The following is a 13,807-nucleotide window of genomic DNA, read 5'->3' on the forward strand; positions in this document are numbered from 1 at the left end:
CACAACTACCCCCTAACCCCTGCGGACGGCTCGCTCACGTTCATCGGCTTGCTGAGCAGGTTGACGACGACGGCCATGCGGGATCGTGCCTCGTCCGGGGTCAGCTCCTGCTGCCACCTGGCGGCCATCGCCTGCAGCGAGTCGTGCACGGAGCCGCTCGACGCCACGTCCATCTGTCGGGCGGCGGGAGTGCGGTGGACGGCGGCGGCACTCGCGCTCGCGCAGGCACCAGCCGGCTCCGGACAACCAAGAGGAGAGACGTGGCGACCGAGGAGAGCCAGGAGGAATCCGCTATGTCACGATGGACCTCCCCTCCCCAAAGAAATCGGCAAGACAGGCAGCTGCGGTCGCGGCTTCTTCTGAGCTCTCATCATCATCTGTCACCGGACATACGATATAGGCAGGCATCGGCAAGAAACAAGACACCATGCGAGGACCAATCAAACGCTCGCACTACTCCTGTGGACTCGCTTTTCTCGTACCCAACGGCACCACGGCGTTTCCGCACCACGCTCCTCGGACGCAGTCCCGTCCCGTCTCCGCTCACCTCAAGCCCCATGCTGCGGAGGAGGCGAGCGGCGTCCGCCAGCGGGCCCTCTTGCGGCGGCGCGTGGCGGCGCAGCACGGCCAGCGACGGGAACGAGCGGAGCACGCGCCGCGCCACCGCCATGTTGGCCAGCAGCATGAACTCCTCGATCAGACTGACGGGACAGGGGACGGTGCGTTAGTGGCGAGCGGCGGCGCCCAGCGGCTGCAGGCGCCGCAGCGCGCTGACCGGCGGGGATCAGGCCGTCGCAGGCTCAGTTACGCGACCGTGTGCGGCGTTCTTCGGTTACAGGCCGACCGTCGGGACAACGAATAGCTTACGGCGCTGGGAATCAAAGGCGATCGCCACGCAGCAGCAGTGGCGATGGTGACGACGGTAAGGACATTAAGGTGACCGGTCGGTCTGAGCACGGCCACCGGGCGCGGCGCCCACCGTAACGCGCCACCCATCTCCAAACGGCCGACGCGTCCAACGACTCCCACCGGAGATCAGCCGGCGCGCTGTCGGAATCCGCCGCGACCACTGGTCCCCAGGCCACCTCACCCCACCTCCCGACGAGGACACATACAGCCGTCAGCATGCCTGAGAGGCCCAGCCTCAGCCGCGGCTGGCGTCACTCGGCGACCCCTCCCACGCACCGGTTGCTCTCCTGCTGGTGGTACGTGTAGAAGCCGGTGGGCGTGCCGTTGGGACCGTCCAGCGCGAAGCACAACTTGGGCTGGTCCAGTCGCAGGGCGCCATCGTCGACGCGACGCTGGCGCATGCACCTGGCGGGCGCGGACTCGCGGGTCAGCTGGCTGGCAGAGACGGACCGCGGTTCACACGGGCCGCCGCGGCCGACAGCTGGGCTTGAGCAGGCTAGCTCAACCCGGCGGCCAGCTCAGCGACAACGGGACAGACGGGCCTCAGCAGAACAAAAGTCGTTCCATGACATTGCGGTCAGGCGTTCGACACCGTCCCGCTGGTGCTTTGGCCGCTCCCGCAGTTGGTGAGAGAGACTGCAACACTTACAACACGTGCCCAATGGCACATCCCAAGATTTCACTGCAAACCACGTCACAGCCATCATCACTCAACACTGCGCTGGAAAACCAGCGCGGAAACAAGTGGAAACAGCCAATGTGATACAGTTCATAGTCGATTTGATGCTTCCAAACACAAGATTACACATCGCAATCGCGTCAAAGACCTCCTCATCCCGAGTGCCTGGGCCCGGTCCGGCTCTACGCGCCACTCACTGGGCCATGCGGTGGAGCGTGAGCACGCGGTGCCGCACGTCCTCGGCCGTCCAGCGGCCGTCGATCGGCGGCAGCTCCTCGGCCGCCGGCGGCCGCTCCGGCTCGTCGATGATCCTCTGTCGACGGAGAACGGGAACGGTCAGATCAGCGGGGCGGAGGCGGCCGCCGGGCGGAGACGCCGCGGCCGGCTCGGCTCCGAACCGGTGCGCGGAGCACCCCCCCCCCCCCCCCCCGCTCGTGAAGTCACCCCGCCGGTCGGGTGACGTCGCGCGGCTGCGCGGGGTAATCAGGAGACTCGACGCCCGATGGCGCGAGGTCCGATGGGGTTTATCCCCGGACTTTCGGGAACGCATCGATGGGCTTAAGTCCATCTGTCCCACCGGTTTATTTACATCCCTTGAACGGCGGCAGTGTCTGCACGCTTTGGGTCGTCCGTTGGGTGGTTACGACGTCATAAAAATGGCTGCGGATATCCCAGGGTACACAAGCCTGAAATTATCGGTGACACGAGGCTCGTAAGACACTCGACATTCCTAATGGTGCCTACACACGCCAGTTACAATCGATCAAGAGATCACGTTTGGGGGACTTTTCGGGATGTCAAGTATGAGCACGCTTGTCTTGGCGGGACGACAAGATCAGCCACATCCTTCCTGCCTCTTAAAGATATACCGAATCTTCCGCCCGCACCGGTTCAGATGATTGAACACCTGAATTTGAAAACGTCGATTTACTCACTCAAGCCAGCCTGCTATTCATTTCGATTTATTCATCCCCTCTTCGCGAACAACCACGGACATTGGTAACGTGCCTCGATCATCAGAAAGGAAATTAACGACACGTCTGCGATTGATCACCCAACACAGCCCAACATCAGCATTCGCGCATAATCAAAGTGGCGGTAAAAACCGTCCAACCCCGACCTCCCGCGGCCTCATCACTCGTGCGCGCCAGTCCTCGCCCCATCCGCCATCTTGTTTGTAGGAATGCTGAACCGTGCTTCGACGCACCCATCATTCCAGGCCATTCTGCCAACAACCTCACACTTTGGATAACCGGATGAACACTAAATGCCTGTGGCACGGACTCGAATCCCAGATTCAAGACGCATCCGTAGCGATGAGCACCACGTTCGACATGAATGCACGTCGCACCGACGTCACGAGCAGGTCCGCACGCATACCGGCTAAACCGCTCACAAGATACAAGCCGTCGGTCAGAGCTATGCTCATGTGTGCTGGTTTCGTAGGGTTCCGAGCGTAAAACGCCGAAACAACCCAGAACGCCTGTAAAGTCATGCGTGAGCAGCTGCGGGCTAACCTGCGCGTGCTCGTACGCCATCTTGGTGCACGAGCGGATGACGGTCCTGCCGAACCACTCGTCGAAGACGCGGCCCTCGCTGTCCAGCGTCCACATGGCGGAGAAGGCCAGCCGGTCCTGCGCCGGGTTCAGCGAACACAAGTCCTCGCAGAGCAGCCTCGGCAACATCGGGATCACCTGGGCACCAGACGAACGTCACCGCTTGACACCCCGCCGACCTCCGCCGACGGGCGACAGACGCCACTGCGTGCATCACCGAGTCAGTGTTCTACGCCCACGAATAAAAGGTGTACAAAAGACACGACTTCAAAATAAAAATTATCCGCAGCAGCAGGTTTGTGGCTGACGGAAAAGAAGAGCCCACAAGCAGTTCAACGAAGCGGACGCCACGGACGGCACCGCGGCCGTCCGAGACGGCGTCTGGGCCGGCCGCCCGCTGCAGCGTCCTCAGGGGCCGCCTCGGCCAGAGCGGCGGCGCAGCGCTCACCTTGTGGACGAGGTAGACCGAGTTGCAGCGCTCGGCGGCCGTCAGGTCGGCCGGCACGCCCTGGCGCAGAAAGTAGCTGACGTCGGCGATGTGCACGCCCACCTCGAACTGGCCCGAGTCGAGCCGGCGGCACGAGACGGCGTCGTCCAGGTCGCGCGCCGTCAGCGGGTCGATGGTGAAGACGCACTCGGCCCTGGCGTCAGGCCGGAGCTCGTGTCACACGTGGCGCGGCGCGTCCAGACGAGCCAACCACGGGTCTTGCAGTGTCTCGCACCGCCACCAGGGCACGACGACCCCGACAATGTCGTGATGTATATAACCCGACAATACTCGACAATGTCGTGCGTCGACAGATGTTCTTTGCGGTGATCATTATCACCACAAAGCGCGCACAGTGTGACAGATACCACACGGGGCTTGCCTACTTGCCATCACAATACGAGCGCCCTGTCCGGACACGCCCAGCCCGACACTGTGCCTCAGCCCGGCTGGTCAGTCCCAGCCTGCCCGGCGGCGGCCCCGACCCGGGGCCTCTGCTGACCTAAGGTCGCGACGCCGGGCCACCTCCTCGGCCGGGATGGTCCAGGGCGCCGTCGGCAGGCCCTCCAGGTCCTGCGGCCCGAACTCGCGCGTGTCCACCCCGTGCTCCAGCAGGATAGCCTCCATCTCCACGTCCACGCTGCCCGTCTCGCCCAGCTGACGCGACAGTCGCCTGCAGGTCAGGGTCAGGTCAGGCCAGGTCAGGTCAGGTCTGGTCGTATGGCGGGGCACACATGTCATCGCGAACTCCTGTGTCACTTATTCTGACAACGTAGGGATCGGAGCTCGTTACACCGTGGTCGCTGCTGCCACCGTCTGGTCAGAAATCATGCGACCCTGCCACGCGACGAGAAAACTCAGGCAATTCTCGCAATTGGCACACCATTGGTCAAACAATCGGATCACTCCACGTACAATCGGTCCAGCCATCTGACCTGAAGAGCCCAGCGCCCGGCCAGCGTACCGGGCGGAGTACCACCCGCCCTTGCCGGCACGTCACCGCACCGCACCCGGCACCCGGCAGGTCTCTCACCCCCTGGCGTAGCCGGGGTCGGTCCACTCGGTGATCTGGGCCATGAAGAGGGTGCGCGCGTACAGCTGCGGCTGCTGGAAGAAGTCGGCCGGGCAGTCGGCGGCGGCCACCTTGAGGCGCGGCACGCGGTGGTCGCGCGGCGCGAACAGCGCCTGGTGCCGACTGCCGTCCGGAAACTGGCGCAGCTCGCCGACCGCGCAGCGCGGGTGCTTCTTCTCCAGCACGGACACCACCTGGCGGGACGCCCGCGCGCGGATCAGCGGCGCTGCAGCAGGCGGGGGCGGGCGGGGCGCGAAGGCGGAGAGTGCATAAGAGCATAAAGCGAATGTGCGTGGTTCTGTGACGACTCTTGGACCGTCCGCACCAGCGTAGTCGCAGCCGGGACGTGTAGAATGCGTCACGGCATTGCGGCTAATCCAACTCTAGTCGCATTACAGAGCCGATGACGGATGGCAAGCCAATGACCGACGAACACGGGCGATGGCAAACCAACGGGTACCTGACGAAGCCAGTTCGGACCGCAGCAGACTCAGGCTCAAACGCTTGAAAAGTTATTCTGACAATAAGAAAGACATGATATCTATCTATCTATCTATCTATCTATCTATCTATCTATCTATCTATCTATCTATCTATCTATCTATCTATCTATCTATCTATCTATATATATATATATATATATATATATATATATATATATATATATATATATATATACATATATATCATGCTCTTCTCGAGCTTGAAGAAGCCTCGTTTATAGCAGGCCTGACCAACCCAAACCCAACCCAGGCTTGTCCATTCATGGCGCTGTCCGGGAGCGACGCCAACTCACCTTGGCAGTGCGCTGAACAAAGCGGCCCCACTCGGGGTGTTTGAGCGCCCGCTCCACCGTCACGCCCAGCGAGCCGCCGTCAACGGCCGGCGCTGGCGTCGAGGCGCCGTCCGCCCCCTCCCTCTGTCCTGGCCTCTCCGACTTCTTCGGAGGACGGCCACCGCGCTTCTTCGGAGACCCCTCCGGAGCCGGAGCCGGAGCCGGAGCCATGGTCGGAGCCGGAGCTTCAGCTGAGGTCACCGGCACAGTCTCCAGCGCCGCTGACACGCTGTCGTGTCCCCCCTCCCCCTCCCCATCCCCCGCCGTCGTCTTCTTCTTCTTGGAGGCTCGGCGGCCGCGCCTCTTGGTCCGCCCCGCGGCCGTCTCGTCGGCGGCCGGAGCGGGGGCGCCGAGCGCCGGCGCGTCGCCATTGGCGGGAGCCGGGACGCTGCCGGCAAGTTCACCCACGCCGCCGACAGGTCCGCCGGTCACCCCACTCTCACACAGTTCGGCCGCGTTGTCATTGTTCTCACTCGCGCCATCGCAGCTCTCGGCTGGCACTGTTAGGGCGGCGGGGCGCGGCCCGCCGCCGTCGGCTCCGGCCGCCGGGCCGCCGTCGGCTCGCGGCGGGCCGGGAGCCGCGTTAGTCGCGCCACTACAGCTACGTTTGGCACGCGTCTCGGCCTGGTCCGTGCGCTCGTCACCCGTCCCACCGTCCGCCAGACTCAGGTCGGCCAGCAGGTCGGCCGGCGGCGCCGGCGGCGCGGCGCTGGTCGCCGCTTTCGCCAGCCGAGCCGCCACCGACTCGGCGGGCGGCCGACCGCCCCTCCTGCGCGGCGCGCCGGCCGGCTCGGTCGGCGTCACCGCCTGCGCGAGCGCGTCGCCCGACTCGGCGCCGCCGTGCGGCGCGCGGCGGCCAGCCGCCGGCGCCGACGCGTCCGCCGGCGGGGCGTCGTCGCCCGGCAGTGAGGTCTCCTTTGCCCGGGCCGGGCCGTCGCTGTGCGCCGCGGGGTCGTGCGGCGGTGCGGCGGCCTCGCCCGGCGCCAAGAGCAGCCTCAAGGGACGCGGAAATCGGTCGGGCAGAATCGCATCCAGGAGGACGGCGTTTTTCTGCAGGTTCGCGTCGGTTTCGTACAGAATTTCGAGGTCGCTAAGTGTGCCATTTGAGATGAGATAGGTGACGAGCGCATTCTCCAGAACCTGCCAGGGACACGTGAGTTACTGGAACGTTACATCAGCCAGATGCAGAATGAGCGTGCCCAGGACGCTTCCACAGTGACGTTTTCCACGCCATGTAATTCGTGCGAGAGCTTCGAACCCCAATTGATTTCACATAACGTTCAATTCCTGACATCACACGCACGCACGCACGCACGCACTCACGCACGCACGCACGCACGCACGCACGCACGCACGCACGCACGCACGCACGCACACACACACACACACACACACACACACACACACACACACACACACACACACACACACACACCACACACACACACACACACACACACACACATATATATATATATATATATATATATATATATATATATATATATACACATACACACACAGGCAAATTGTAATCAGCACCATACAACAGAAACACGCGACAAACAACGGCACGCCGCTGGCACGTGTGACCTGCTGGGCGGGTTGCACGCCAGACAGGTCCTGCCTTCCAGCGCTAGGAGCGCCGGCCGTGGCAGGGTGGCGTGGGGGGGGGGGGGGGCAGCACTCACCTTCCACTCATGCTGGGGCCGCAGCTCGACGGCCACCACATCGCCGTGCAGCGCACGGTTGCGATCACGCACTCCCCCAACGTAGATGTCCGTCAGCCCGTCCTGCCGCGCAGCCACCACAGCCGCCGGTTAGTCGTGCCGCACCGCGGTCAATGGGAGGCTCGGGGAAGGTGCTGGCTCGACGTCAAGGCGTGACGGGTGACAGAGCTCGCCCGGGCTTACGGTTGTGCGAGCGACGAGCGCACGTCCGAGCCATTACACCGGTCCGTAACGGATTCACGCAGAGCTGACAAACCAGCCCAGCACTGCGGGCCTCCGACGCAGAAACATGGCAGCCAACAGCGGAGGCACCGCGGCCAGAGCACATATCCATACACCATCTGCGGCATGGGACGGATCTCAGCGGGCGGCCCGGCTGCGGCATGGCGGATCAGCGGGGCCGGGCGGGCTGCTGGGCCTGCGCGGTCAGCGGTGCGGTCAGTAAGGCGGGCCGTGAGTGTGCGCCGGGGACCACCCGGCCGCCGGACGGCCGCCGCCCGCCTCGGCCCGAGCGCCACCTCCGGCGCGGAGACGGCAGGGGCGCGGCGCTCGGGGCGGCGGCCGCTCAGAGCTGGCGAGCGCCCCTGGGCGGCCGGGGCGCGGCTCACAGGCGGCACGTCGGCCGTCCGGCGCGCCGGGCGCCGACCCCATCCTCTCACTACACTACTATCGAGTGCGCGCCGCCGGCCGGGCGGCGGTCGCGAGGCACGCGCGGGCCGGCTCGTGGTCAGCTAACCGCCGCCGGCGGGTGACCTGACCTGACCTGACGCGCTCGGCGCCCGCGCCAGCGGGCCGACCCGGCGCCGTCACGGCCCGGGACCGTCGCCTCAGCCGGCGGCGCGCAGCCTCTTAGTGTGGTTAGTAAGCGGACAGAGGACGGAAATGAAATAATACCAATATATACCAAGATTTACCGGAGCGCTGATATATGCATCTTTGTAGCTCTTCGCGTTAATCCGGAGGACACCCTGAAACGCAAACAGCGGGGTTACTGCAGCCTCCCGGAGGGACGCCGAGCAAGCCGCCAGCGTTACAGCACATAAAGAATGTTGACGACAGCGGTCGGCATGACGGGCACCAGCGGCTGCAGCATGTTGTCCTACACCTCGTACGCCGTATCCATTGACGCACGTCTTATGTCGAACTAACCACGTGAGGTAACATGCCTCCGATTGTTCACATTCTCAGTTAGATCACGCAGCAAAGGCACTGACACGCTCAGATAGAAAGCTAGACCCCAATATTCTAAAAGGCGCCTTGTGGTGTACGAGAAAGAGGGCGCTAACACGAGCGTAAAACAGCTCTCCCTGTTGGTCCTTGCTGGTTTTGATGCTTGGTTCCCCTTTATAGTGCCCGGTGCATCAACACACCAGAAATCGGGCCCGGGAACTTCGCCTGATGCAACAACAGTCTACTACGGCACTACAGCTACACTAATACTTCTCCTAGGGACTGCGACAACGGCAGCAATCTGGACGTCCTGATCCGATAACACAGAGCCCCAGGATTGAGATCCGGCCAAACAAGGAACACGACTGAAGGAGGCGTGGTTTGGAGCTCAACACACACCGCCAAGCGCCCCTCTAATTCCTATGCTTGTAATTCACATGCAATATGATCAAACAACCAAGCCGCCAGCCAACGAGGCAGCCTTTCATCTGATTGAAATATGACCACCGCGGGCTTGTGTTTAATAATGGAGTGCTTTCAGTCATGTGACTGGCTCTTGTCGGCGGATGCTCTTCAGTAGTTGGCCTGTTAACCTCGACACTGAGTGATCTGATGACGTCTAGAGTCTCTGAGAAGGTCCGGCTGGTGAGAGTTTACCGCGAAGACATTCAGAACTCCACGACCCAGCGACGAGCATCGTGCGAATCATGACCAATTGGCGACGATCATGGCCGTCCCGCCTTGCAAGTGTGGGAAGCCCTTGCAACCCCATCACCCCGCCATCATGCGACGCCAAAAACACCCCACTCAAATCGCGAGCATGCCACCGACGCCGCAGCCGGCACCGCCTTCACAAAAAGCGCCTCGCGCAAGCATCCCATTACACGAGGCCGTTAACCGCTTGGCGGGCGGGCCATGCAAGCAGCCCACGGCCGGGTGGGCGGCCGACGGGCGACACAGTGTCACGGTGCACAAACAGCGCGCCACTATATCAGCCGGTGGCCGTGACCGGCCCCGCCCAGAGGTCAGCCTGCTCGGGCGGCGGGGGGGGGGGGGGCAGCGGGTGCGGCCGCCGGCACCGCTCACCCGTCAGGTTTCACTCGGCGCAGCGAAAGCATGAATAACGTAACAGAACGCGAGTGGACGCCGCCGCGCCGGGGATGGCGCGGCGAGCGAGGCCGCCGGTATTATCCGGTGATAACGCGTGGTTAATCGGCGACAGCGCGGTAAACGCCGGGTCCGGGGAAAAGGCGCCCCTTTGCCCGATGTTTCGTCACGATGACTGGAAGAGGCGCGGGGCTACGCTACACGAGAACAACATGCTTTCAAGTTTTGACGCGAGAATCCTATGATAATGAAACAGCCCATTTTCCTCCTTTCCGAGCTTACATCATCAAACGGCGCGTAGTGTGTAAGAACACTACGAGACGTTTCGTTAAAAGATGAAAAGATAACAGTGCATTACGTGGCCGAACCAAAACCCTTCAGACCCCAACTCACCTCCACCAGCTGCCCTTTCTTCAGCCCCTGCTGGACGTCGAAGATCGTGGCGTACTCCTCAAACGTCCTCTGATTCTCCCTTTGCGGCGTGCCGTGGAGCCACTGCGGCGTGGCCTGGCGCGAGTGCGGCGTGCCGTGACGCGGCTGCGGCGTAGACTGGCGCGACTGCGGCGTGCCCTGGCGCGACTGCGGCGTTCCCTGGCGCGACCGCGAGTTGGTCTGACGCTGTCTGCTGGCGCTTCCACTGGCCGAGCGCGAGTTTATCGACTCCAGGCTCTCACTGAAACAGGCAGCGGACGTCAGTCAGCGACAAGGCCTGGCCAGTGCAGATGACGTCATCGGACGAGCTGCGCCCGGACCGGTCCCCACTCGCATCTTAATTTCAGTCACGTGCTGGCGTTTAACGTCACGCGCTGCTGATTAACAGCTATTGGGAACGGCTAAGCGAACACGGGTGCCCAAGAAACAAAGCACTTGTCGCGAAAGAGGATTAGTGTAATCCGATTGGACCATTGTCCACGGAAACATGACCAGAACAGGCTTAACGTCGGAAACGATAGTCTCGCTATCGACCATATGATCGCGACGGAATACGCGACATCAGAGCCGGCATACTGACTGATCCGGCCTCTGTTGACGCCGTGACGGCCAGCAGAAAAGAAGCGTGTCGCCAAACGACCCGATCGCAACCAAACAAACCATGGGAGAATCATTCCATGCGGCTAGCACTGTCCCATACGGCTCGCATCGAAGCCATTTCCATTCGCGATCATCCATTACACTGGAGGCATTCGCGGGCGCCGTATCGCCCGTTCAATGAATGACGACGTGGCCTCTCAGGGCCGCTGGGTGTGAAACCTCGAGATATTCAGCCGCGGCCGTCTTAACGAGCCGTGTCAGTCGTCGGACAGCTATATCTCCGCCGTAAAACTCGAACGACGGCCATCAGCCTGCGAACGAGCCCGGCCGCCGCCCCTTCAGTCAGGCAAGCACCAGTGCTTTCCACACGTCCCACCGTCCAAACAGCGCCCGGTGCCGTCCGATGACGAGGAGAAACTCTCCGTTCGCCCCTCGACCCCGTCCCGACCTCCTGTCTTGTTTGGGGGAGCGGCGCCGACTGTCGGCGGCCACCTCCGCTGGGCGGCGGACGCGGACGTCGAGCAGCCGGCGGAGAAACGCCGTCAGCATCGATCAGGGCCAGTTTCGCCGCGTCAGACGGCACCGGGGGCTGGCGACTCGAGCGGACGTGGCCTTGAGGGGAGCGACTGATGGATACGGCGGATGAAGAAGCGACGAGTTAGCGTTCGCCCGGCACCCGGCACAACCCAGCTGTTGTCTCCTTATTTGAAGACGTAACCTCTCTGAGATCCCCGTCTTGCTGATTGTTTGACGGTATTCACGGGCGTTGAATAAGCATCGGTGTCATCGCGTCTCCCAGAACCAAGTGATCCTCCTCACCGGTAAGACGGCGACACGTCCACGGCCTCATTCCAGGGGCACGGGCCGTCGACGCGGCACCGATCGAGGAGCCGGCGAGCGTCAGCAGCCGTGGCGTCGCCAGTGAATGTGTGTTATCACGGGCAGCGGTCCAGTGTCAAGAGCTGACCGCTGACAACTACACCAGTCCCCCACAGCACCACCGCGGAACTCTAGCAGCCCACTCAGCAGAGCACACGCCATCCCCAACGCCGGCGGCTGGCAGAGGCGCGCCGCCGCCCCGCCGCGCCGCCCGCTCCCGCGCGGTTTATCTCCGACGGAGGCGCGCCAAATACGCACGACCGGAGGCGTGCCCGGCCCGCGGTGACGCGGCACCCACCCAGGGCTCGACCGGCACCGCGGGGACGCGCGGCGGGGCCCGGCTGCCGCCGCAGGGCCTCACCGACACGACAAGCAGCGCAAACGGGTCGCATGCGGGCGGCCGCGACGGGGGTCGCGCGTTGCGGCGGGCAGGGGCGGTGCCGCGGCGCCGCGGCCGGAAACGTCACCGCTGCAGATCCCGCGCGGCCGTCCAATGAAAGACTCGGACTCGGGGCGTGTCAACAGTGATCAACATTCGGAGAGGCCTTTGAGTGCTGTCCTGAGGTGTTCCGAGGTTTTGTTGGAGGTAGAGACATTGGGCGCTGCCGAAGTGATGCCATTCCATAAAATGTGTAACGCTTTTCGTCACCGACCATTGCAATGTCTGCATTTTGCAACGCCTTCTCACGACCACCCGGAAAACGACATTTCTGGGCAAGAAAGGCGTTTATAGCACGCTCCTTTCAACCCACTAATGTGCGCTTACATGCAATCCATCAGCGGGACAAGATGAGCAGAACGTTTTGACGCTGCCCACGGCCGCGATGTCACCGCTGAAGACTTCCCGTCCGGTACCCCACACATACGGACGTGCTTCATCATTGCTGACCAACTAACGCTGTCGATGGCTCGCTGCGAGAGCCGGGTCGCCATGAGAGCAGCCCGGCCCACAAACGCCCCACGACAAGGCCTCGGCCGGCCTGCGGACTCCAATCACCCCGCCGGACGCGACCGCACCGCCGAACGCCAAGCGACCTCCAGCCAGACGACACCGCAGACGCTAATGGCCCCACGCCGCGGCTGATGGGCGGATTAGCGCATTAAGCCACGCTCCACGTTGTGGCGCTACCGGCGGGCGCGTCACATCGCCGCCCCCGCGCTGAGACGGCGGGCCACCCACGGTGTCCGAGCCGGGCACGCACCCCAGGGGAGCCGCCACCACTCCCCGACCACCGGTGGCTACACCTTTGATGGACAGCAGCCAGATGCGCTGCGTGCAGGGGGTAGTCAAAAGCTATCGGAGCCAGTAACTGAATGCTGAGAGCAGTCACTTTCAACCATTAGTGTAACCGCGACTCTGCCTGAGATTGCAGGGGCAAATCAGGATTGGAGGGGTAAAGCCAAAAAGTGTGGAGACGTGACGTGAAAATAATAACAAATTGGAATGCAAAAACGTGAAAACTTCGTTCTATTGGCAAAATTCGAGAGCATTAAGATCTCGCTTTGGGAAAGTTGAGGACAGGTGTCCCAGTCCCTTTCTACAGTGGTTATACCCATGCTTTCAGCATTTCATACCTTACAAAACAATTACAAGACACTTACACAAGACACAAGACACTTGCAAGGCGTACAAGAATACGTTCCAATTGGGCAGCGACTCGACTTAATCGCGGCTCACATAGTCACAGCTCCACGACCTGATCATGTTGGTCTTCTTCCACGCTGTCTATATGTTCCGATGCCTCCCTATCTACACATGTATCTCAGGGACGTTCCCTTTCTTCCCCGGCTACCTTGAGACGTCGCTAGGCCAGGGAAGCCGCGGCAGGTGCCCCATTGACACCCGTCCCGCCTGACAGCCACCGCCGTATGGGACCGGTCCTCCGCACTCCGCGAACGGCGCGCCGTCCGCCCGCGTGGGAGGCCAGCCCCTTCAGGCGGCGTGACAGCGTCAGCCGGCTGGTCACGTGGGCTGACGGGGCGCCATCATTCGCGGAACGCAGCCTCAGCAGCTTCTGCACACGACAAAGCGCCGCGGCCGGCACCCCGTCGCACGCTTCAGTGTACCAGCGTCAACTCAGGACTTCCTCGTCACCGATCCGGCGAACGGCATGTTGCATTTCAACAGACGCCAAGAAAGGTGTGGCAAGGGCATAACGTCAGGTCTGGCTGATGAACAACAGTCGCGTGCGGTTCCTTGAGCTCACTGTCAATAGTTCTGCTCTCCCCCAACCCCCACCCGCTCCCGCTTCCACTAAATGCTCCTGAGGGGTGTCCACTTTTCCTGCCGCATCACCCACGGCGACTTCAAAGCCTCAACCAGCCACCGACTGAGCGTTTGCGCTTTGCCC

General features: G+C 62.6%; 1 protein-coding gene across 1 annotated transcript in view; it reads right to left on the minus strand.

The window, feature by feature from the left end:
* LOC119097297 (DIS3-like exonuclease 2) overlaps positions 1–13,807 on the minus strand; it is a 38,632-nt gene that overhangs the window by 2,678 nt on the left and 22,147 nt on the right. Inside the window, exons 4-16 of the mRNA XM_037220345.1 lie at positions 9,939–10,218; positions 8,183–8,236; positions 7,230–7,331; positions 6,430–6,678; positions 5,500–5,799; positions 4,665–4,897; positions 4,134–4,304; positions 3,593–3,785; positions 3,106–3,282; positions 1,786–1,901; positions 1,186–1,314; positions 548–701; positions 39–173 (exon numbers count right to left, since the gene is read on the minus strand). Coding sequence (XP_037076240.1) covers positions 39–173; positions 548–701; positions 1,186–1,314; positions 1,786–1,901; positions 3,106–3,282; positions 3,593–3,785; positions 4,134–4,304; positions 4,665–4,897; positions 5,500–5,799; positions 6,430–6,678; positions 7,230–7,331; positions 8,183–8,236; positions 9,939–10,218 — 2,293 coding nt within the window. The remainder of the gene's footprint in view (positions 1–38; positions 174–547; positions 702–1,185; positions 1,315–1,785; positions 1,902–3,105; positions 3,283–3,592; positions 3,786–4,133; positions 4,305–4,664; positions 4,898–5,499; positions 5,800–6,429; positions 6,679–7,229; positions 7,332–8,182; positions 8,237–9,938; positions 10,219–13,807) is intronic.

The sequence above is a fragment of the Pollicipes pollicipes genome, unplaced genomic scaffold (assembly GCF_011947565.3).
Source record: "Pollicipes pollicipes isolate AB1234 unplaced genomic scaffold, Ppol_2.1 Scaffold_4295;HRSCAF=5057_pilon_pilon_pilon, whole genome shotgun sequence".
NCBI classification, from domain to species: Eukaryota; Metazoa; Arthropoda; class Thecostraca; order Pollicipedomorpha; family Pollicipedidae; genus Pollicipes; species Pollicipes pollicipes.